At 48.7% G+C, this 22,499-nt stretch overlaps 2 protein-coding genes across 2 annotated transcripts; both read left to right on the forward strand.

The window, feature by feature from the left end:
- Positions 1-8,511: 8,511 nt before the first annotated feature.
- LOC139584971 (claw keratin-like) lies at positions 8,512-8,886 on the forward strand. The gene has a single exon (XM_071417355.1). The coding sequence runs from the start codon at positions 8,512-8,514 to the stop codon at positions 8,884-8,886; it is 375 nt and encodes a 124-aa protein (XP_071273456.1).
- Positions 8,887-18,278: 9,392 nt separating this feature from the next.
- Positions 18,279-18,638, forward strand: LOC139585001 (keratin-associated protein 21-1-like). Its single transcript, XM_071417380.1, has one exon. The coding sequence runs from the start codon at positions 18,279-18,281 to the stop codon at positions 18,636-18,638; it is 360 nt and encodes a 119-aa protein (XP_071273481.1).
- The last annotated feature ends 3,861 nt before the right edge of the window (positions 18,639-22,499 follow it).

Raw genomic sequence — 22,499 nt, forward strand, 5'->3', positions numbered from 1 at the left:
CTTATCCTCTTTCCAAGGGCCTGGAGTGACAGGACAAGGGGGAATGGCTTCAGATGGACAGAGAGAAGGTTCAGATGGGATTTTGGGAAGGAAGGAATCCTTATTGTGAGGGCGGGGAGGCCCTGGCACAGGTGGAGCAGAGGAATTTTGGGTATCCCTGGGTCCTTGGAAGTGCCTGGAGCAGCCTGGGATGGTGGGAACTGTCGGTGCCCATGGCAGGGGTGGGATGAGATGAGCTTCCAGCCCCTTCCAAGCCAAACCATTCCATGATTCCACCATCCTTGGGACTCAGATTTGAGAGCCAGAGTCCCCCCAGTTCCTCCTGGTGGAACTGCAGGTGCAGCACAGCCGGGTGAGGCCAGGCCTGTCTGCTGCTCATCCCATCAGCACCACCCAGAGAGAGCTCGGGGAAGTTGGGATGGAGAGGGAGGAACATCTCAGAAAAAGAGCAAACCTCATTATATTATATTATATTATATTATATTATATTATATTATATTATATATCACATCACATCATATATCATATCATTTTATATTATTATATTTATTATATGTTATTGTATTATATTAATTAGATTACATCACACTATATTAAAATATATTATATCCATTATATAGTATACATTATATATTGTAAATTATAAATTGTATACTATATATTATAGATTTTATTTTATATATTTAATATAAGATATGTATTATATAAAATATATATAATATAATATAATATAATATAATATAATATTATATTATATTATATTATATATTATAATATATAGTAATATACATATTTTTTATATATATATATAAATGTAATATATATTATATATATTATGTTTAATTAAGAAATAGTCAGCTTCTAATTGTGATGGCATGAATTATAACATCTGTATTGTCTCACCCTTCACATGAGACTGAAAAGGGAATAAAAATTTTTTAAAAGCCTCTCAGTTGCCCCATGTCTGGGTCAGAAAATGCTTTAATCCAACATCTGTGCTTCCTTCCAGGGCAAGAACCACCCCAGAGGAGTCCCGGGGAGCCCGGACCTGCTTTTCCAGCCCTGCACACAGGATGGGCCTTGCTCCATCCCTTTATCACAGCAGCATCTCCAGGGCAGCAATTTGGGATTTCCACACCGGCCCTGCTCCACCTTCCCCACCCAGAGCCGGCCTGAGCTCCCCAAATCCCTCGGAGTGTCCCCAGTAATTTATGTTGTTTGTGGGGTTTTTTGGTTTTTTTGTTCTGTGGAGTGGTTAGTGTTTTTTTTGATGAAGTAACTCTGTCCCTCTGTCTGTCCCTCTGCCTGTCTGGCTCCTCCCAATGCGGGATTTGGGCTGGAATCAGCAGAGCTCGTTATGCAGCAATTAATCCCCACTAATTATAATATATAATATATAATATATAATATATAATATATAATATATAATATATAATATATAATATATAATATATAATATATAATATATAATATATAATATATAATATATAATATATAATATATAATATATAATATACAATATATAATATATAATATACGATATATAATATATAATATATAATATACGATATACAATATAGTATATAGTATACAGTATACAGTATACAGTATACAGTATATCTAATTTGTATAATTAGATACAATTCTAATATATAATGTATAATTCTAATATAATATAATATAATATAATATAATATAATATATTAATATATAGAAATATATTATATTAATATATAATCTAATATAATATGTCAGAATATAACAGAATATAATAATAAGAAACACAGGCAATATAATATATTGTAATTAATAATTCGTTCCGAGCGCCTCCGGCCGCCCCGGGAACGAGCGGGGTGAGTCAGGAGGGAACATTCCAGAGGCTCTGCGCCCGCACTGCCACAGGAGGGCGCTCCGAGACCATCCACGGAGGCCAGCGCCGAGACGATCCCATCCCACCCCCGGGCGGGCCGAGACCCCATCCCGGATGTAAAATGGGGATTTTCAGCTCCGAGTCACGTGAAAAGGGATGGACGAAAACCCCAGTTTATAAACAAATAATTCCATGCAGCGGAGGTTGTTTTGGGGATGTTTGGGATGTGCCAGAGAGAGTGAAATAATGCAAACCACGGAGCAAATTCTCTGGCTTGCAGGTGATACATCTCAGGTGGATATTTCATGTATTTATTGTATCTGAGGAGTTTTTATTATTATATTTAAGGTGTAAATGCTTTGAGGGGGAATTGCTTGACACAAGAGACTCCCTTGACTTGAAAGTCAAGTTCTGGTTTTCACAATTTTAATTTTTTTTCTGTTTTTTTTTTTTTTGTTTGGTTGATTGGTTTGGTTTGGTTCTTTGTTTTGTTTTGTTTTGTTTTGTTTTTTGTTTTTTGTTTGTTTGGGTCTTTTTCCTGTTTGTTTCATATAGAATTAAAAATCCCTGAATCCCTGAGGCTGGAAAAGCCCTCCCAGGCCACCAACTCTGACCTGAGCCCCATCCCACCTTGGTCACCTCCAGGGATGTGACCCCACCACCTCCCCGGATTTCTTTACAAATTTCCCTCCGGAACAAAGTCGTAAGCAGAAAAATAAAAGTTTATTTTTAGCGGCATTGGCAGGGGGAGCTGTTTGGTGGCACTGGGGCCACCTGGAGGCAGCGTCATCCATGTGGGTGGCCGAGCCCACATCTCCTTCACACGGCCGCTGGAATCTCCTCGTGCCAGAGAGAGCAGGAGAAAAGAGGAGAAGAAAAGGAGCTGCGAGACCCCAAAATCTAACACAGGGAATTCACGGAGAGGACGAAACAACAGCTGGGTCCCATAGGTGCCAGAAGGTTCCTAAAGGTTCCAGAAGGTTCCTAAAGGTGCCAGAAGGTTCCTAAGAGTGTCAGGAGGTTCCCAATGGTTCCAGAAGGTTCCTTAAAGAACCAGAAGGTTCCTAAAAGTCTCAGAAGGTTTCTAAAGGTTCCAGAAGGTTCTCGAAGGTTCCAGAAGGTTCTTGAAGGCTCCAGAAGGTTCCCAAAGGCTCCAGAAGGTTCCTAATGATGCCAGAAGGTTCCTAAAAGAGCCAGAAGGGTCCCAAAGGTTCCAGAAGGTTCCTGAAAGAGCCGGAATGTTCCCAAAGGTTCCAGAAGGTTCCCAAAGGTGCTCAGGAGTGGTTTCAGCAGGAGAAGCCTGGTGTTCCTGGGAGTTGCCCCTCGGTGCTGGGTCTCCTCCTGCTCTTCACGCCCTGGCCGTGCCCTGGGTGCCCAGCGAGGTTTTACTGCCCACAGTTGTACTGGTAACTGTTGGACCACTGGTAGGAGTAGGGGCCGGAGCGCTCCTGGCACACGGGGCCCGGGGCGCACACCTGGGGACACCTGAGCACGCCCTGCCCGCAACGGGGCACACCCAGGAGCTGCGGGAAGGGCGCGGGGCAGGAATCCAGGCACCGGGAGCTGCTGCACGACGAGGAGGAGGAGGAGGAGTGCCCTTCCACCACGCGCATCTCCACGCAGCTCGGCCGGCAGGGGCTGGGCAGGGTTTTCCTCACGGTGCAGAGCTTGGGCGCCACGGGGGTGCAGGGCGAGCAGGGCGAGCAGGGCGAGCAGGGCACCACCAGCTCGGAGCTGGGGCACTGCTGCGGGAAGGCGAGCGTGCGGCTCTGCGCCCCGCCGGGGATGAAGCACTGCTGCTTGTACTGGTAGTTGTAGTAGGACATGGCTCCGGGGATCCTGGAAAACACGGGAGGGAGATGAAGGGATTCCCTGCTGGGCTCTGGAGGGGAGATCTCAGCCCTCAGCTCTGCACCCAAACTCGCTTTTCCCTGAAAAATTCCCCCGCAGCTCCAACTGTTGGGCTGTAATCCCTTGGAAAGGGGGAATTTCGGGACCTGGGATTGGTGCTGAGGTTCTCAGTTCTTTAGGATAAGGACCTTCATTTATTTCCTTTCCAGGTGCCTCACCTGACACTGGAATTTCTTTCTGCCAGGAGAAGGAAAAGTAAAGGAAGGAATTGGCCTTGGACCTCCTAGGATGGGAAATCCATGGAATTACCTGGGACCCTCACAGGGAACAATTCCTTCCTAAAATCCCACCCAAATTCCCCCTCCGTCCCCCCTGACCCCATTCCCTGTGTCCTGTCCCTGCAGTTCCTGAGGAGAAATCCCTCTCCAGCTCCCCTGGAGCCCCTGCAGATCCTGGAGGGGCTCTGGGGTCTCCATATTCCCAACATTCCCAGCCTGGCAAAGACTGATCCAAACCTGGATCATTATCACCCGAGCTACTGAAACAAGTGGCCTTTAATAAAGGAGAAGTCTAGAACTCAATTTTAACAAAGCAAATAAAAAAAATTGGATTAAATAAATGAATGAATGAATGAATGAATGAATAAATAAATGGAAGAAGGCAAAGAAAGCTCACATCCCAAACCAGGCGAGGTTCTCTAAATCTCAGGCTCAACTTTAAAACCATTTTCCTGTCTCTGCCTTAAAAAAAGCCAGCACCAAACCCAAGAAAGAACCTTTAACTGCAACAACCCTCTTCATTCCCAGTGCCAGGGTATTCCAGATTCCAGCTCCAAGTCCCTGCAGAATTGCATTTTCTTAGGCGTAGAAGTAGGGAAACAACTTACCGAGCTCACAGTGGAGAGTAAGGACTGGGTGGAAAGCTTGGAAATGGGGGTTTTTATATGGAGTTTTTATAGTCCTTCAGGCTTCATGGAAAACCTGAGCCACGGAGTGCCAAATCCTAATAAACCACAGCAGGGAATTTGTTCACATGCAACTTTTTCACTGGCTGTAATTATTTTTACTCACTTGGGCTTGTTAACGCATTGTTATCCCCAAATCCCGTGAAAAACACCTCACACCCTGCGGGATCTTTCCATTTGAAAGCTTTACTGGGAGAAGGAAAAGATGCCTTTTATCTGGCTGACCTCATTAGGTACCTGAAGAAATCTAAACCTCTCCTCCTAAAGCTCATTTCGTGGGTGTGACCACCGGGAAGCAGCGCTGGGGGAGCGGGAATTGATTGGGACCATCCCAACGGCTCTGGGACCATCCCAACGGCTCTGGGACCATCCCAATAGGTCTGGGACCGTCCCAATAGGTCTGGGACCATCCCAACAGCTCTGGGCTCATCCCAATGGCTCTGGGACCATCCCAACAGCTCTGGGACCATCCTAATGGCTCTGGGGTCATTCCAACAGCTCTGGGGTCATTCCAATGGCTCTGGCACCATCCCAACAACTCTGGGACCATCCCAATGGCTCTGGGACCATCCCAGCAGCTCTGGTACCATCCCAACAGCTCTGGCACCATCCCGACAACTCTGGGACCATCCCAAAAGCTCTGGGGTCATCCCAATGGCTCTGGGACCATCCCAACAGCTCAGCTTTGCACCAGAGCTTGGCTCTGTCCCCGTGCCTTGTGCTGGGCCCTCAGAAACGATCCTGTGATGTCATTCGGGTAATTAGCAGCCTTTGATGTGCCGGGACGCGGCCCTGAAATTGGCTCTGTGCTGGCGTTGCTGAGCCAGGCCGGCTTGGCTCGTGTCAGACATTAATGAGCGTTTGTGAGGGGTTTATGAGGTCCTGTTATGAAGGTGTTGTTTAATGTCCTGTTCTATGTGCAGGTAAACACCAGGATGAGCCAGCTCAGCACCTCCAAAGTGTCTTCATTAATCAGGAGCGTCTTAATTTATCACCAGAGTGTCTTCATTTATCACTAAAATGTCTTCATGTATCAGCAGGGCAAAGCTGAGTTTTGGGGTGAGGACAGGCTCTGATAAAAGTGTTTTTCCCTTTTTCCAGCTCAGAGCAGCCCTTGGAAAAACAGCCCAGCTGGACGTGCTGGTTTAGCCGTGGTTTTGTTTAATTAGTAAATGCAGCACGTGTTTGTGTGTTGGAAAGGGGAGCAAAGTCATCAGGGAATCGTGGGGTGGACTGGGTGGGAAGGACCCTCAAGAACATCTCATTCCACCCCCTCCATGGGCATGTGGGAGGTGGAACTGTCTCTCCAAACTCCTGAGATGGGATTTGGAGCCCCCATCCCTGGAGGTGTCTGAGGAATCCCTGGACGTTGGTCTGGGTGTCCGGGTGGGGTTGGGCACAGCTTGGACTCAGTGACCTTGGAGCTCTTTTCCAATCCCAGCGATCCTGGGATTCTGTTTTGGTGTTCCATTGGTCTCAGGGGTGGGTTGGATCCCTGGTGCCTGCTTTTTTGAACACTTCACCCACACTGGTGTCCTCAGGGCTCTCCCTCCTCCTGGGCTCAGATCTCCCTCGATCCTTTCAGGTTTATCTTTATGAAGCTGGTGATTTTTTTGTGTTTTGCATCTTTATCTTTAGAAGAGCTGACATTGGATCCTTCAGCCTGTCTGGGCTGGAAAATTGAGCTGACACTGCTCTTGTTGTGCTCCTCACTCAGGTGCTGAGTTTGGGCCACGTGTCACCTGTTGATTCATCACTTTTATTTCCTGGCTGTGCCTGAGCTGTTACAACTCTGTTAACAACGATATGGTGACAACATCAGGGCACTAATGAGCTTTTATGATGTGTTTGGAAACACCTGCAGAAAGCCTTGACATGGTTCTTGTCAGGGTTAATGTTTGTGTTCACGGAAATCCACCCTGCAGTGACAGGAGTCCTGAGCAGAGGGGACAAATTCCAGCTCCTCCCACGCTGGAGTAAAGATCTGGACTTTTCATCATTAACAAATCCCTAAGATAAGATTTAACATCTAGCTTAATCTTCAGCTGGCTGAAACCATTAATTAGGTATTAATTCCAATGTTTTTGACCTTGGGGATGAATTGCTGGCCAGTTTAATCCAAGGCGAAGGTGGATGTTGCAATCGTCGTGGTTATCTTTGATTATTGTGGCTGTCCCACCCTTGGAAGTGTCCAAGGCCAAGATGGACAAGGCTTGGAGAAACCTGGGACACTGGAAGGTGGAATGGGATGGTCTTGGAAGTCCCTTCCAACCCAAGAGAGAAGGCTTTGAGGCGAGGTTTAATAAAAGACGACAGAAGTAAGAAAATACTTTTGTTGGTTTTTTTTTTAACCAAATGGGAACCAGAGCGGGGCAGTCGCTGGGGGTGGGAGCGTCCATCCAGCTCACACCCGTGCCACCCTCGGCATCTGCCCCAGAGCCTCCTCCTCACGTTGAGCAGGATGATAACCCCAGCCAGCAGGGATTCATCAGCAGCTGGCATTCCAGAGCCCCACTTGTTGTTCCCAACGTCAGCTGTTCCAGCAGCTTCAGGTGCCCTTCGGTGACTCCGTGGAAAAAATGCCTGACGAGGTCTTTGCCTCGGTTACACCCCGTTTATGGCCCTTTTTGACATTCCCCAAATCCAGTCATGATTTATGGTTTTGAAAATGTGGGGCTTTTAATGTGATATTAAATGTGGTCTTGCCTTTCTTTCTGTTTTATTGTTCAAACGTGTAAATTGGGTGCTCGGTGTCAGGTTGAAAGAGGAATCCTGACTTATTTGGGTCTATAGCTATAACATTCAGCTCTGGCAGTTTGCCAGAGCTTTGATCAGACTTTTTATTAGTCTAAAGAACCCAGAACACAGGTTATTCCTATTTCATCAAATATTTCATTCCCAATATTTCATTCCCAAGAAGAACCCAGAACTTCAGTTTATCCCTCACTTTTTCAGCTCTTCCTGGGCTCAGTTGAGGATATTTTTATCCAGAAAAATGCCTGGTTCCCCCCTGCCAAGGAATGAGTCCAGTCATGGAGAAGATCAAGCCGAAACCCCATAAATATTTTCCCTTTGAGATGCAGAGACAAATAATCCCCTCCCCATAAAGCTGAAATTGCAGAGTGGGGAAGGCAGTAAAGGACAGGTCATGCAGGACACAAGGGCAAGCCAGCAATTAGCAAGAGTGATTTATCTAAAACAATTAGCATCCGTTAACAAAGCTGGATCTGGAAAGAATCGTTTGGTTAGTAATTGATTAGGAAGTTCTGCCCGTGGGTGATTCACATGCTGGGCACTTCGAGGCCGGGTATAAAAGTGCCTGTCCTCACATCTCGCACCATCACTTCTCTTGTCTCACTCTCTGGTGCTGTAGGTAAGTCAATTCCTAAATTCCTGAACTCCTGAATTCCTCCTCTAACCAAGCCTTTGAGTGTGGTTTGGGGATCAGGCTGGCATTCTGCTGATGGGCACCACTGGATGTGGCACTTGGGGCTCTGGTCTGGTTGGGAAAGTGGGGATTTGATCACAGATTGGTGATCCTGGGGGGATTTTCCAACCTCGGGCATTCTGGGATTGGTAAATGAATCCATTTGTGACTGTTCAGCCACTGAGAAATGCAGATCTGGGTGGGATCTGAGTAATATTCCATGCATATTCCATTTGCATTCAGTACACAATTCCGGGATGTATTTTGGGTTCTGAGCTATGCCAATCCTCCCTGTCCCTAGAGCCTCTTCGTAGCCTTTTACCCTCATGTTTCATTATGAAACCAATGTGAATTTTATTTTCCTGCTCTTCCCTTGCCCCACAGATCCCCACCCAAGCCATGGTTCACTCCCTGAGCCCCTGCACCGACGGCAGCGCCTCCCCCTGCGGCGTGGCCGTGCCCCAGCCCGTGGCCGACTCCTGCAACGAGCCCTGTGTCCGGCAGTGCCCGGACTCCACAGTGGTCATTTACCCTCCTCCCGTGGTGGTCACCTTCCCTGGGCCCATCCTCAGCACCTTCCCCCAGCAGAGCACCGTGGGCTCCGTGGGAGTGCCCGAAGTCGGAGCCGGCGTCGGGGGCAGCACCGGAGCCGGTGTCGGAGCTGTTGTTGGAGGCGCTTTTGGTGCTGCCCGAACCCCTGGAGCTTCCCAAGTTTATGGTGGGGCCAGGTGGGGCCGGGGGTACCCGGTGGGCAGCTGCAGACCCTGCTGCTAAGGCCATGGCTGGACGAGGGTGACCGGCAGGACGCGGCTCCAGGGAGAGCTGAGCACTTGGGGCGGCCTTAAAACCATCTGTGGATGTTTGAAGGCCTCAAAAATCCGTTTCCTTCCTTCTACCCTTCCTGGTTTTCCTTCTCTAAAGCTTTCCTCTCTTTCCGAGCACTCTGTTCTCAAAGCTAAGGGTTGTTCCTGGTTCCTTGGGGTGTTCTCAAAGCTAAGGGTTGCTCCTGGTTCCTTGGGGGATCTTTGTAGGTTTAGATTAGGGAGAAATTAGCATTTTAGGTTTTTGAAATTTAGATTTTAGGGAGAGATTAGGAGGGAATTCTTTTTTTATGAGGACCTGGCACAGGTTGCCCAGTGAAGCTGTGGCTGGCTCATCCTTCTGGAAGTTTCCAAGGCCTGGCTGGATGGGGCTTGGAGCAACCTGGGATAGTGGAAGGTTCCCTGCCCATGGCAGGGGTGGGACTGAATCATCTTTAAAATCCCACCCAAACCATTCTGTGCTTCTGTGACTGTGGCAATGTCAAGCATCTGGTCCGAGACCCCTTTCAGATCCATTTCTAAGCTCTTTCCATGGCTACTGATGGATAAAAATGGTTCTGCAGCGCCCCAGCCCCGTCTCTGCTGCCGTGCTGTGTGACCAGGGCTGGCTGTCACCACAGGAGGAGCAGCCCCAGACACTCCCTGAGTCACCCGGCATCAAACCACGGCTTGTGGGCAGTTTGTAACCTGTGCTGTGTCTCACCTGCTCTTCCTCATTAAACCAGATGTCACAGCAGCTTTCTGGTGTCTCTGTGTGTCCCCTGTCCTTGTCCTGCTGCCCCAACCCCATCCTGCCACCAGGAGAGGGAAATTCCTGAGGGATCTGGTCAAGGTCTGTGGGTGATCTCCTTTGCACGGCCTCAGCTGTCCCTTCCTTCCCCACATTTCCAGTTTCCAACTGAGATTTTTGCTCAGTTTTGGCTTTCTTGGCTCCTTTTCCTGGTGTTCTGAGGATCCAGAGCACAGGGTTGGAAAACCCTCCAGAATCACAGAGTCCAAGCTGTGATGCTGATCCCCACCTGGTCACCCAGACCAACGTCCAGTCCTTCCTTGGACACTTCCAGAGATGCCCACTCCAAGGCCTTTTCCCTTTTCCAGGAGGGATTTTCCCAAATTTCCCACCCTGAGCCTCCCCTGGCACTGCTCGAGGCCGTTCCCTCTTGTCCTGTCCCTGTTCCCTGGGGTCAGATCCCAAAATCCCTCCTGGCAGATCCCAAATTCCCCCTGGATCCCCCTTTTCCCCAGGTTGAGCCCCCAGAGCTCCCTCAGGATCCTCCATTCCCTTTTCCAGCTGCTCCAACCGCATTCCCACCCCTGGACACGTTCCCCCTTCAATAACCAGGATAACCAGAACATGATTTTGATGCTCCCCCATGGAATTGGGGATTTCTTTGGGAATAAATTGGCAATAAACCTTTCCCCAGCTCTGAAATGTTATGCAGAGTGTGAGGAACAGCCTCAGTGTCTTTAAGGATTGCAGGATGACGTGGGAATGCGGGATTATTCCAGGGTAGTCACTCTTTGGGGAATTATTATCCTCATGTGGAAGGAAAACAAAGCTGCCCAGGCACTGTAATAATGTGTAATTAATGCTGGCGAGCTCTGGAGCAGGTGATTAAACCAGATTCTCCCCAACCACATAATCCTTACAAAAGAGAAATCCCTGAAACCTCAAAAGCCAGGGAGAAATCCCCCAAAACCTCAAAGGCCTTTGTTGTTGGGAGTATTTGGGAAGGAGCTGCAGTTTACTGACACCTCTCAAGGTGCTCTTTCATGGCCTAAATTGAGATCTGTGTTTACCACAAACCAGAAAAATCAGTGAAATGATGGAATTCTGCCAGTGGGTTTTACAGAACTATTTTTTATACATTTTTATTCCATTTGATTTAAAAACTTTGTGTGAAATGTCTTTTCACAGGACTAAAGATATCGGGTGTCTCACTGTTAATTATGGGTTAATATCCATTTAAATAAAGCAAATTTTGAAATTCTTTTTTCTCTTGTTGCCATTTTTTTTTCCTGTTCCGTGCCCCACATTTCCCTTCTCCTAAAAGGCTGGAATTCTTAACAAATAATTTGAAAATTTTCTCCAGTTTGGGTGAATAACGAGGTGCCCAACTTCTCGTTTGGGAAGATCCTGAGCCTCGCAGGGAATCTTGCTGCTGGAGGCATCTCCTGTGGCATTAAATGCTCCCAAGGGAACATTTAAATGGATAATTCCCCAGTGAATACATTCCCGGAGTCGGGATGGAATTACAGGAGTTGGTTTGCAGTTATTTAAATCACCCGGCTGTCGTCTGTTATGATAACATCGCAGCCAGGCCGCAAGTTCCTCTCCCCATCCCACTTTTCCTGAGCCTCAGGACACGAAAGAATTCAGGTTTTAGGATCTGGGAGGGATCAAAGAAGCTGTGGAGGAGTGATAGTTGAAAACTGGAGGGACAGGAAATTGGTTCAGACCGAAAGAGGGGAAATTACGTTGGGTTTTGGGAAGTTCTTCCACGGAAGAACTTGACGGGGAATCCATGGAATATCCTGGCACAGGATATTCCATGGGTTCCCCATTCCTCAGGACACAAAAGAATTCAAGTTTTAGGATCTGGGAGAGATCAAGGAAGCTGTGGAGGAGGTGATGGTTGGGAACTCGAATGACAGGAAATGGGGAATTGGTTCAGACTGAAAAAGGGGAAATTTAAGTTGGATTTTGGGACGTTCTTCCATGTGAGGCCCTGGCACAGGATATTCCTGTGTCCTCGTTCTCCTGTGTCCTCCTGTGTGTCCTGATCCCTCAGGACACAAAAGAATTCAGGTTTTAGGATCTGGGAGAGATCAGGGAAGCTGTGGAGGAGCTGATGGTCGGGAACTGGAGTGACAGGAAAGGGGCAATCGGTTTAGGCCAAAAGAAGGGAAATTTAGGTTGGATTTTGGGAAGGAATTTTTCCACATGAGGCCTGGCACAAGATATTCCATGGATTCCCTGGAAGCGACCCAGGCCAGCTTGGAGCCACCTGGGGTGAACTTTAAGGTCTCTTCACCCACCCAGAACAGACGTAGGAGAAAAATGTTCCTGAGACATCAGGACAGATCCGTGGAAAACGAGTTTTGGTGTTGGGAGGGCTCTGGGCTGCAGTTCCAGGATGATCTGGAACTTCCTGACCTCTCCTGACGAGCTGGAACGAACAGGTGAGGAAACGTCCCGTCCCTGCTTGGTGACTCCTGCCACGGGAGCATCTGGGGTGAGGAATTTGGCACTCCGGTGTCTCCAGAAGGGTGACCTGCAGCAGAGGAGGAGATCCTGGAGGTGCCCTGGATCCCTGGAGCTGAGGGACGCCCTCGGAGCCACTGCATTCAAAGCAGGGAGGGGAAGTGAGGTGGGAGCCAGGTGGCTCCAGGTCAGCGTTGCGGCGGGAGGTGACAGCGGGTGACAGGGCTGGGGCTGGCAGGAAATCACCACCTGTGGGTCCTGTCCCCAGGGAAAGATCTGAGGGGGACATCAGGAGGGAAGGACGTCACAAATGGTGCTGTGCTGGCAAACTTGGGCAGGGACGGAGGTCAGGTGGCACCAAAGCACTCAGAATTTCACCCAAATCTTTGTCTTCCTGAGGTTTGTTCCATCTCCCCTCCTGTGCAAGGGTGTCCAAGCCCTTACACGCTCTCTGTGCAGGCAGGAGAAGGCTTTGTGTGCCCGAGGCATCCCAGGGAGATAAGCTGAGCTTACCATGCTGGGAGACTCCACCATTTCCTAATGCTTTCCTTGGGGAGCCCAGCCCATTTCCCTGCTGACAGCAGGAGGGTTGCAAAACCTCTCTTAAAGGCTTTGCCACTTTCAAAGGGCTGCTCTGATTTACTGGGGCTGTGCTCTGCTTGGGGGGAGGCTCCTCCCTGACCTTCCCCCGTTCCTGGGGCACCTCCATCCATCTGGGGCCGTCCTGCTCAAATCGGGGCGCGGAGGAATCTGACCAGCCCTCGCTCTTGGCTGGGGCTGCTCCTGCCCAGACAAGGAAATGGAGCTCTGGAGCTCAGCTCTGCTCCGTGGAACGGGCTCCAGGTCAGAGTTTTGGGGAAAATCAATGACACGATGGAAAGAAATGGATGTCGGGCTGGAGGATCAGCGTTTCTGCTGACGGCTCCTGGTTTTCTGCCCGTGGAATGGCTTCTCCAACCTCATCCCTTAATTATTTTGTCAAGCCTTTCCTCCACTTTGCTCTGAGAGCTGGGAAATGCAAAAATGCTTCTGCAGGAGGCCACCATGGCGAGAGGAGGGGCGGTCATGGCTGTCTCTGGGAAATCAGCCCAGAGGTGACCCCTCAAAGTCACTCCTGCAATGACATTTTTGATTCCTGCTGAGCTCTTTGGTGTGGAACTGGGCTCACGGGGGATCCAGGCAGCTCTGCCTGGTCTCTGCTTGTTGAAACACCTATCATCTTTAGTATTCTAAACTTAAATCGTCTTTGGTATTCAAAACTGAAATAATTTTTAATGTTCTACATCTAAATTATCCTTCATGTTTGAAGCCGACATAATTTTTAAGATTCTAAATCTAAATAATGCTTCATATTTGAAGCCTAAATAATCTTAATGATTCCAAATCTAAATAATCTTTAATATTTTAGACCGAAGTAATCTTTAGCTTTCTAAATCTAAATAATCGTTAATGTTTTGGACCTAAATCATCTTTAGCATGCCAAACCCATGCCAGTGCTCCTGCAGAGGCATAGCAGAGGCTGGCAGGAGCTCCCTGAAGAACCGGCTGCTCCATCTGCAGAGGAGTGAACCCTCCAGCAGCTGGCCATGGCTTGGCCGCCTTTGGTCTTTCGTCTTGGGTGGCTTTAACCTCGAGCATCACCGATCTCCTCCCTTGGACAACCACGAGATACCCCTCAATCTCCCGTTTTTTGCGATTTGTCGCGCAAGCACAAACCGCCGCTTTGCTCCAGGAGCCTCTCCTCTCCGGGGGCAAAATCACCCGAGCGATGCCCCTGTCTGGGGGAATATTTGGGTAAACCCAAAGTCTGGTTAAGGTTTGGCCTTCTGCTGGGGGAAATGAGTCAGGGCAGGGGCCATTGAGATGGAGATGTGGTGACAGTCCCTAACATCTGGAGTCCGGCCTGCCCTCTCATTGCAGGGCTCCTGAGGGTGGCTGGGGGTCCCTTTAAAGTGCCCAGACAAAAACAAAGCAGACATTTGATGCTTCTAACAGGAGTAATTTTAATGGAAATGAGAAGCAGTGAGGAACAGAAAGAAGAAGTTGGCAGAGATACAGAAGGGGCTTTGGCGAGCAGAGCGATCCTGATGGTGAGCGATGATTTTCCTGGTGGAAATGGTGGAGTTTGCCAGTCCAAATGTGTTTCTTTCTTCGTGTTCACTGTCAGGTGAGGTGCAGCAGGGACTGAGAGCAGGAGCTCCTCTGCTAAAAATCACCTTTGTTCAGAGTCGAACAAAGTGGATTTTTTGCAGAAACTCCCACACAAAGTCGCTGTGGATGAACTTGGAAAGCGCTTTCCTCACACCCAAAAGTCTCTTCCCACTCCACCAAAGTGCTCTAAAGGTGCCTCAGCCCTTTGAAAATGACAGCTAGAGAGACGGGAGATACTACAGAGGGTTACATGGGGTGTGCTACACAGCCTGGCGCCCACACATCCCCCAGAGTTGGAAGCGTGAGCGCTCGGCGTTCCTCAGTACCTTAACCAAAGCCATGAATCTGTGCCCTGCATTCCGTCCTATGGGAGCTACTCCTGCTGGGAACAGCTCAGACGGTTCTGTCCCCAAACTGAACAGAGAAGGGGACGCTTAATCCCATGTTTCCCAGGCTACCAAAGTTACCCAGGAGCCCCGGGAGCCCCTCCATCTTCCCCGAGAACTTCCCAGCAATATCCCCGTTCAGGCTGAGGTAGACGGTCCCGCGCATGTTCCCGGAGGAGGGGAAGAAGTTCCCGACGTTCCTGAAGCCAGACGGGGGCACATCTTGGCACTGGTCCCGGTAGAAGCTGAAGGAGCGCCTAGGACGGAAGTTGGGGCTTCCAAAGCCACCGAAGTTGTCGTTGCCTCCCTGGGCGCAGCAAGCGTTGTCACAGCACTCCTTGAAGGAATTCATCCTTGTTGATTTGGAGAGCCTGGAACACACACCCAGAAACAAAAATTTATGAGCTGCTGAGGGCAGAGCAAAGGCTCCGACTCGGTCCCTCCTGTGCATCGGTTTAACCCTCTTAATTAACTCGTTTATTTTTGTAATATCCTCAATCCCAAACAACTTTGCTTTTTTTTCCCCCGTCAACTTTTGTAAACTGCTGATTAAACATAGCGAATGACGGTTTTGCCAGCTGAGAGCTGAGCTTTCTTGCCCCAGAAATCAGAGAAATATAAAAAATGAAAGAAAAATGCGATAAATATAACCCAGAACTGAAAATTACTTTTTACTACAAGATTGTGGTAGCAAATTTCCAGTTTTCAGGGCTTCAAAGCCTAATATTTTAAAAAAGCACAGGAAAGACGAGCAAAACGCCTTGAGTGGAAGAGCAAAATTCCTTGAGATTGCAGGAAATTTTGCGCTTGGCGTTGGCTCTAAAACAAGAAATTTATTACAGAATGTCTGTACCTGCACATAGGCACAGGTTTTTATTTATATTCTATGAAATATATGCCGACACAGCAGTACCTGTTAAATAAATATATAAATAACCACCATAAATTTAATATATATTCATAATCATATCCAAGTCCATATCCATATTCATATTTGATATATAATTTTGCTTATGAAGAAATATTAAGAGAAACATACTCACAGGAGAGTAGAGCCAATGCTTACCTCTGCTTCGCTGAGAGGAGAAGTTGAGAGGAGAAGTCGAGAGGAGCGGATGACTTTTCGGAGTCAGGGGTCCGGTTTTTATACCATCCAAAGTGGGTCATCCCACCCCTTATTCCTCCAACCTACGTCACAACCATTTTCATATTTTCCGTGCTTGGCGTCGCGGCGCCAGCATAAACGCTTTAGAATTTCTTTAATCTTAGAGCATTTCTAGGGAAATTGCCCCTGAATTCCTTGTGGCCAAACAAGGGAGATACTTGAGGAGATATTTATTAATTTGGAGGGATATCTATTTGGGGAAATATTCAGGTTGTTAAGGCGGTGGCGCCATAGGTGGGCCGTCGGCTTGGTGTTGGCGCCTCTCGGTGCCGCTGGCGGAGGACAAAGAGAGAGAGGTTGTGCTTTGGTGTCCCAAGGATTGAGAAGCCTCCACTCAGCGCCTCCACGACCTTCCTGGTGGAGTCTCACGGGGGGGTTCGTATCCCAGCTTCTCCAACAAAAACCCAAAGACATTTTCCAACCACCTTGTGGGCAATCCCCAAATATTCCTTCCAATTTTAAGTGATTTTCTTTTGGGATAATTTTTGTCTTTCATGGAAGAACATCACCTTAATATGGTTCAGGAATCAGAGAACTTGAGGAGTGACCGTATTATTAAATTTGGTGGTGTCTTTCAGTGGCAAACTATTAATATTTAAATCCAGCAACACTTTGCAAATTGAAAACATTAATGAGTGTTTATGAAGTGCTTTGGTATTCAAAATTTGGAGGAAGCCTCAGCATCCTGCTTGCTCATTATTACGCTTATTTTATATTCAAATTAATGCCAGAAATTAGGTGAAGGTCACCCAAGGAGCTCTGCCCTAAACTCCACAGTTCCTCCCTATCACAACTTCTGCATGTGGTGATTCTTTGTGGAAAAAATACCAGCAGGGTTCTTTTAGTGTTCATTTAATGCTCTTTTAGTGCTAATCCTGGTAATTTCTTTATTTCCGGATCAAATTGAGGCTTGAATTCTCCACTTTGCTCTGCTGAACTGGGGTCAAGCCTCCAGTGAATGATGCTGCAAAAAATGCAGTTGGATTTTTGTTAAAAACATTCTTCCTGTTCCTGCAGCAGCACGGCTTTGATTCAGGAGCACTTTGGAATTGAGATTTATTAATAGTTCTGCTCCTTTTTCCTGAAGTTGATGAGATTTAATGTAAAATCTGTACATTTACATTTCCTTTAGATAAAACCCCATGGTGCATCTTCCCACTGAACACAAATACTTTCAAACAAGTTGGAAAGTTTTCCTTTTTTTACTGAAAATTTCTTTTTATCCAATGACCTTGAAAAATCAGAAACAGCATTCCTATAATTAAAAAAAATTTCAGATTCGACAAGGGAAGCAGTAAAATGGTATCAGGAATGTTGCTGGCCCAGAAAATGTTAAGATGAAAGAAACCTGTAATACGTGGGACATACGGGAACACACTAATAATCCCAAACAATGAGGAAAATTACATTAATTGAAGATATGACGCGTACAGGCAAATTTGTTTGCCAACCAGTAGGGTTCCAAACCTTTTGAATCCACAGGGCGTCTGAGATAAGCCAGGAGGGCAAAGCTGGAGTATAAAAAGGGCTTGGAGCTCAGGGCTCCTCATCAGCATTCCCGCCTTCTCCTCCCTGTGAACTCGGTAAGCTGTGCCTCCTTTCTCCCCCTGCGCTGGGAATTTTCCTTTCAGAATTTCTGTTGGGGTTGTGGCTCCTCTGAACTGTCAGGTTTTGCTGCTCCTTTTACGTGGGCTGGCTGGGTTCAGCTTTTAAAGCTGCAAGGTGGAACTTTCCTGGTCCTGTTGGTACCTGGGTTCCCTGATAAGGGATTTTCAGGACAGCAGAGGTAGGGAAGGGTTTCCCCACCATGACACTTGGTGGGTTTTTCTTAAATCTCCTATTTTAAGTGGGATTTTGGGTCTGTCTGGCCACACAGATGTTCTCATGTGTGTCCACGCTGTGTGGTTTCTTCTGTGGGCTCTCAGCATTTCCAGGTGCAAATTAAAATGGGTGGAAAGCACTGAAATGGGCTTTAGGGTGATGGAGCCAAAACCTGAGGGGTGTTATCACAGGAAAATTCTGGGAAGACTTTCCTGATAGCGTCAGGAATGCAGAGCTCCATGAAAAGCTGATATCCTAAAAGAAAATTAGGATTGCTAATCGCCTCAGAAAAAAAACCCTGAAGCAGCAGCAAGGTTTTGATCTGTGGCCACTGATTCCATCAGGAGTTCCACCAATGCCAGGAATACAGAAACAGTTTAATGCGAATATATTGAATCTGCATGAATGTAGAACATAAAATAATTTGAAGGCAGTGGGTGAATGAGCAGATTATACAAGCAGGGCATTAAGGAGCAGCTGAAGTCATAATTTTTCCTCTGCCCTTGTTCTCACGGGACTGGTGAGGAGGAAGATTTCGCCCTCTGAGGTTGTGCTCTCGGAGCATTCACCGCTCTTCCTTTGCTCCCCGCCGCAGGTTTCTCCTCCATCTCCCCAAGATGACTTTCCTCCAAGGCCAGTGCGACGACGACTGCTACTCCTCCTGCAACTACGGGGGCCTCTACGGCTACCGGGGCTACGACTGCGGGAGCCCCTGCGGCTACCGGGGCTACGGGAGCCTCTACGGCTCCCGCGGCCTCTACGGCCTCGGGGACCGCTACGGCTACGGGAGCCTCTACGGCTACCGCGGCATCTTCGGCTCCGGGGACTGCTGCGGCTACGGGGGGCTCTATGGGGGCTACCGGGGCCTCTACGGCTATGGGGACTGCTATGGATACCCCGGGTTCTACTCCGGCCGCTACGGGTACCCCTTTGGCTCCCGCTACGGCCGAAGGTTCAGCTTTGGGGGCTGCTACTAAAGCTGGAGGGAGCCACCTCAAAACCCAGCCCGGGTTTGGTGGGATTGGTGGAGAGTCCAGCAGTGGAGACCGTGGCTGGGCAGAGTTTTGGGGACAAGAGGCATGGCCAGGGTGCTCTGAGAGCGCTGCGCTGCTGCTGAAGGGCTGGGGATGATTTGCCTTCATCCCACTGCCCCAGCTCTCCTCTCAACCCAGAACTTCTCCTCAATCCTCCAAGCAAACCGAATTCCGTGTTTTTGGCAGTGCTGTACAAAAAGTTCCTTCTGACTGGATGATGTGGGTGTTATGTGACTTTGGGAGTGTGGTCTTTCCCTTTTGTATCCCTTTAAAGTTATCTCTGTGTTTCGTTCCTATTAAAGATTTTTTTCTGCATCAATTCAGCATTTCTTGGTTTATTTGTCATTTAAGTTTCTCAAACAGCTTGAAGTCTTTGGCATCCAAAATCCCGAGGAAGCCTCAGCATCCTATTTGCTCTTTTTTAACACTTATTTTAAATTCGAATTAATGCCAGAAATTGGGTGGAGGACACACAAATATGAAATCCTTCACAGCAAAAGGATTGGAAGACAAAATTATGAACTCAATCCTGTGTCCAGTTCTGGGCCTCTCATGCCAAGATGGACGCTGAGGGGCAGGAGTGGGTTCGGGATAAGGGAATGGAGTTGGAGCAGCTCGAAAAGGGAGTGGAGGATCCTGAGGGAGCTGGGGTGGGCTCAGCCTGGAGAAAAGGGAGATCCAGGGGGAATTTTGGGCTCTTCCAGGGAGAATTTTGGGATCTGATCCCAGGGAACAGGGCCAGGACAAGAGGGAAGGGTGGTGGCTTTGCTTGTGTGGATGTTGGTCTGGAAAATTCAAACCACCCCCTTGATCTTCCACACGGAACAGAAGAAAATCCATTTGAGCTGAATAAAATCCATTTTTATGGGTGCAGTTAAAATAACATACTAAATCCAAGGACTAAAAGCCAGAAAGTGGGGGAGAAAAGTTGGGGGCAAAAGGCAAATACTCCTAAAGACAAAAAAAAGATTGAAATGTCCTCATTCCTCCTGGGCAGCCCCTTCCAAGACCTGACCAGGAGGAAATTTCTCCTCATGTCCAACCTGAGCCTTCCCTGGCACATCTCAAGGCCATTTCCCCTTGTTCTGTCCCTGTTCCCTTGGATCAGATCCCAAATCCCCCCTGGAAGAGCCTGAAATTCCCCCTGGATCCCCCTTTTCTCCAGGCTGAGCCTCCCTTAGGATTCTCCAGACCCTTTTGCAGCTGCTCCAGCCCCTTTCCCATCCCTGGACATTCTCCAGCCCCTCAATGCCCCCTTCCCATCAGGGACCCAGAGCTGGACACGGATTTGAGTCCAGAAAGTCCCTTCAGAGTTCCACAACTCCCAGAATGCCCACCCAAACCAAGGACACAGGCAAGAAAACAACCGGACCTCAAGAGGTTTGGTTTTTTTTTCAAATGCAGAAAGTATTTAATAGAGCAAGAAAAAGAGCTGGCACAGATACAGAAAGATTATAGTTTTGGGATGCTGGAGGCAGCTCCAGGAGATGAGTCACTGCTCTCCAGAACATTCCTTTTTGCTGAAGTTGTGTTGTTCATCCTTCAGGTCCTCGTAAAAGCAGATCAAAGGCGAGACAGCCGTAACGCTCCCTCACCCAGGGCTGCAGAGCAGTGCTGGAAGTGCTCATTGAAAATGCAGATGACACCAAATCTAATTTCACAGAGGGCCTCCAGCCCCATTGCAGCAACTCCGAGAAGTTTCACATGAATTGCAGATCGCCCCTCCTGTTGCTGAAGGGGCCGTGGGAGGCTTTAAAAGCAGAATACCAGGAGAGTTGAGAAAGGCAGGAAGAAGGAGACAGAGACAACAACAAAAACCCAGAAATCCCAAGAGATTTCAGAGCACAGCAAAGGCCCCGCTGGTGGTGGCTTCACCGTGGGGGCTCCGTGCTTGTGCAAACATCAACGGCGGGCTCATCCGTTCGTCTTCCGTGGGTCCGTTCACAGGGGTTTTTCCGTGGGTCCGTTCACCGGGGTTTTCCCGTGGGATCAGCAGCAGGGGTAGCAGCAGGAGTAGGAGCAGCACGAGGGGTAGTAGCAGCGCGTGGTGCAGCGCCGGGAGCTGCAGCAGCTGCCGTAGGAGCGGCGGCAGCAGCTCAGCGTGCGGGTGATGCAGGGGTTGCAGCTGTAGGTGCGGGTGCAGGTGCGGTAGCAGGGGGAGCAGCACAGGCTGTAGCAGCACGGGGAGTAGCAGCACGGGGAGTAGCAGCAGGACATGGTGGGGTGCAGGGGCGGAGGTGAGCCTGGCACAGGGTGGGAGAAAAAGGGTTTGTGAGGGCAGGGCTGTGGTGTGGGCGAGGTGAGGTTGGGTGGAAGTGTTGAGTGAACCCCTCGGGTTTGCCCTGGATTTTCATATCGTAGATTCCCAGAAACCCAAGATCCTAGAATCCCAGAACCCCAGAACCCCAGGTCCCCTGAATTCCAGAACCCCAGGACCCCAGAACCCCAGAATCCCTGCATCCCAGAACCCCGGAATCCCTGCATCCCAGAACCCCAGGATCCCTGGATTCAAGAACCACAGGATCCCAGAACCCCAGGATTCCAGAACCGCAGAATCCCTGGATTCAAGAACCCCAGGATTCAAGAACCCCAGGATTCCAGAACCCCAGATACCCTGGATTCCAGAACCCCAGAATCCCTGGATTCCAGAACCACAGGATCCCAGAACCCCAGGATTCCAGAACCCCAGAACCCCAGAACCCCAGGATCTCTGGATTCCAGAACCCCAGGATCCCAAGATCACTGAAGTTGGAAAAGACCTCCAAGACAGAGTCCAACCCCAACCCAGAGCACTGAGTGCCACATCCAGTCCTTCCTTGGGACGGGGACTCCAAACCTCCCTTCCAAATCCTGAAAACCCTTTCCAAGAAAGGAAAATCTTCCTGAAGAAGGGATTTGTTTGGTGTCCAGGCTCCTGGGACAGGCTGGGGTAAATCCCATCGCAGTGAGGGAGTCCCAGTGTCTGACTCGAATCCCTCCCGGCATTTTCCGGAGTTCTTGGAAATGCGCAACTCAAGGAGTTCATTAAGTCTCCAGCCTCCCTGTCTGCTTTTAATCTTGGCACATAAACAATTCCTTCTCCTGGCTTTGTTAGTGCCAGTTCTAGCAAGGACACTCTGCTGGACAGAGAAGGTTTAAACCCTGCAGCTCAGAGCTGCCCCAGGGACTCCAGAGGGACAAAAACAATTCCTGGGACTTTTCCATATCCCCCATTGCAACACCTCACCACAAAGAGCCATTTCCTCCTTGCACAACCAGGCCTGAAAATTCCAGGCGTCACCACTGGAAAAAAAGAAACCCAGAACTTCTAACTCAGCCTCCCATCTTTCCAAAGACATGGGAATGTCCATGCCCCCCCAGATTAAAAGCATCCAGGAGAAAGCACCCATGAGCAAAGGATTTTCCCCCAAATTCAAGGATTCTCCAGGAGAACGGGATCCGGACTTACCGAGTTCAGTGGGAAGAGCAAACCAAGAGGAGCCGTGTGAGGAGCACCGGGGTTGGGAGCATTTTTATATTCCCATTGTGGAGGTCGGAGCAGTTCCCCGAGAGCTCCCCTTAGTCACGGGGCAAATTTGGGAAGTACATCAGCAGCCCAATTGCTATAATTGTTTTCCTCTGCATTTAGGACAATTTTGGAATTCCTGGGGTTGAGCACTGTGATTACAGCCCAGGAGGTTCTTTCATCTCCAGGCTTTCCAGGACAGAGGGATTTTTGGGAAAGCACCTGGAGGACAGCTGGGAATGGGGCTGGAGGCTACACAGAACAGCTCCAGCCCCAATTCCTGGTCAGCTGGGAAGCCA

The sequence above is a fragment of the Agelaius tricolor genome, unplaced genomic scaffold (assembly GCF_023055355.1).
Source record: "Agelaius tricolor isolate 1412-34295 unplaced genomic scaffold, bAgeTri1.0.p SCAF_69, whole genome shotgun sequence".
In the NCBI taxonomy this organism is placed as follows: domain Eukaryota; kingdom Metazoa; phylum Chordata; class Aves; order Passeriformes; family Icteridae; genus Agelaius; species Agelaius tricolor.

Coding starts and splice junctions, on each gene's coding strand:
- LOC139585001 (XM_071417380.1), top strand. CDS start 18,279: ATGACTTTCCTCCAAGGCCAGTGCGACGACGACTGCTACTCCTCCTGC.
- LOC139584971 (XM_071417355.1), top strand. CDS start 8,512: ATGGTTCACTCCCTGAGCCCCTGCACCGACGGCAGCGCCTCCCCCTGC.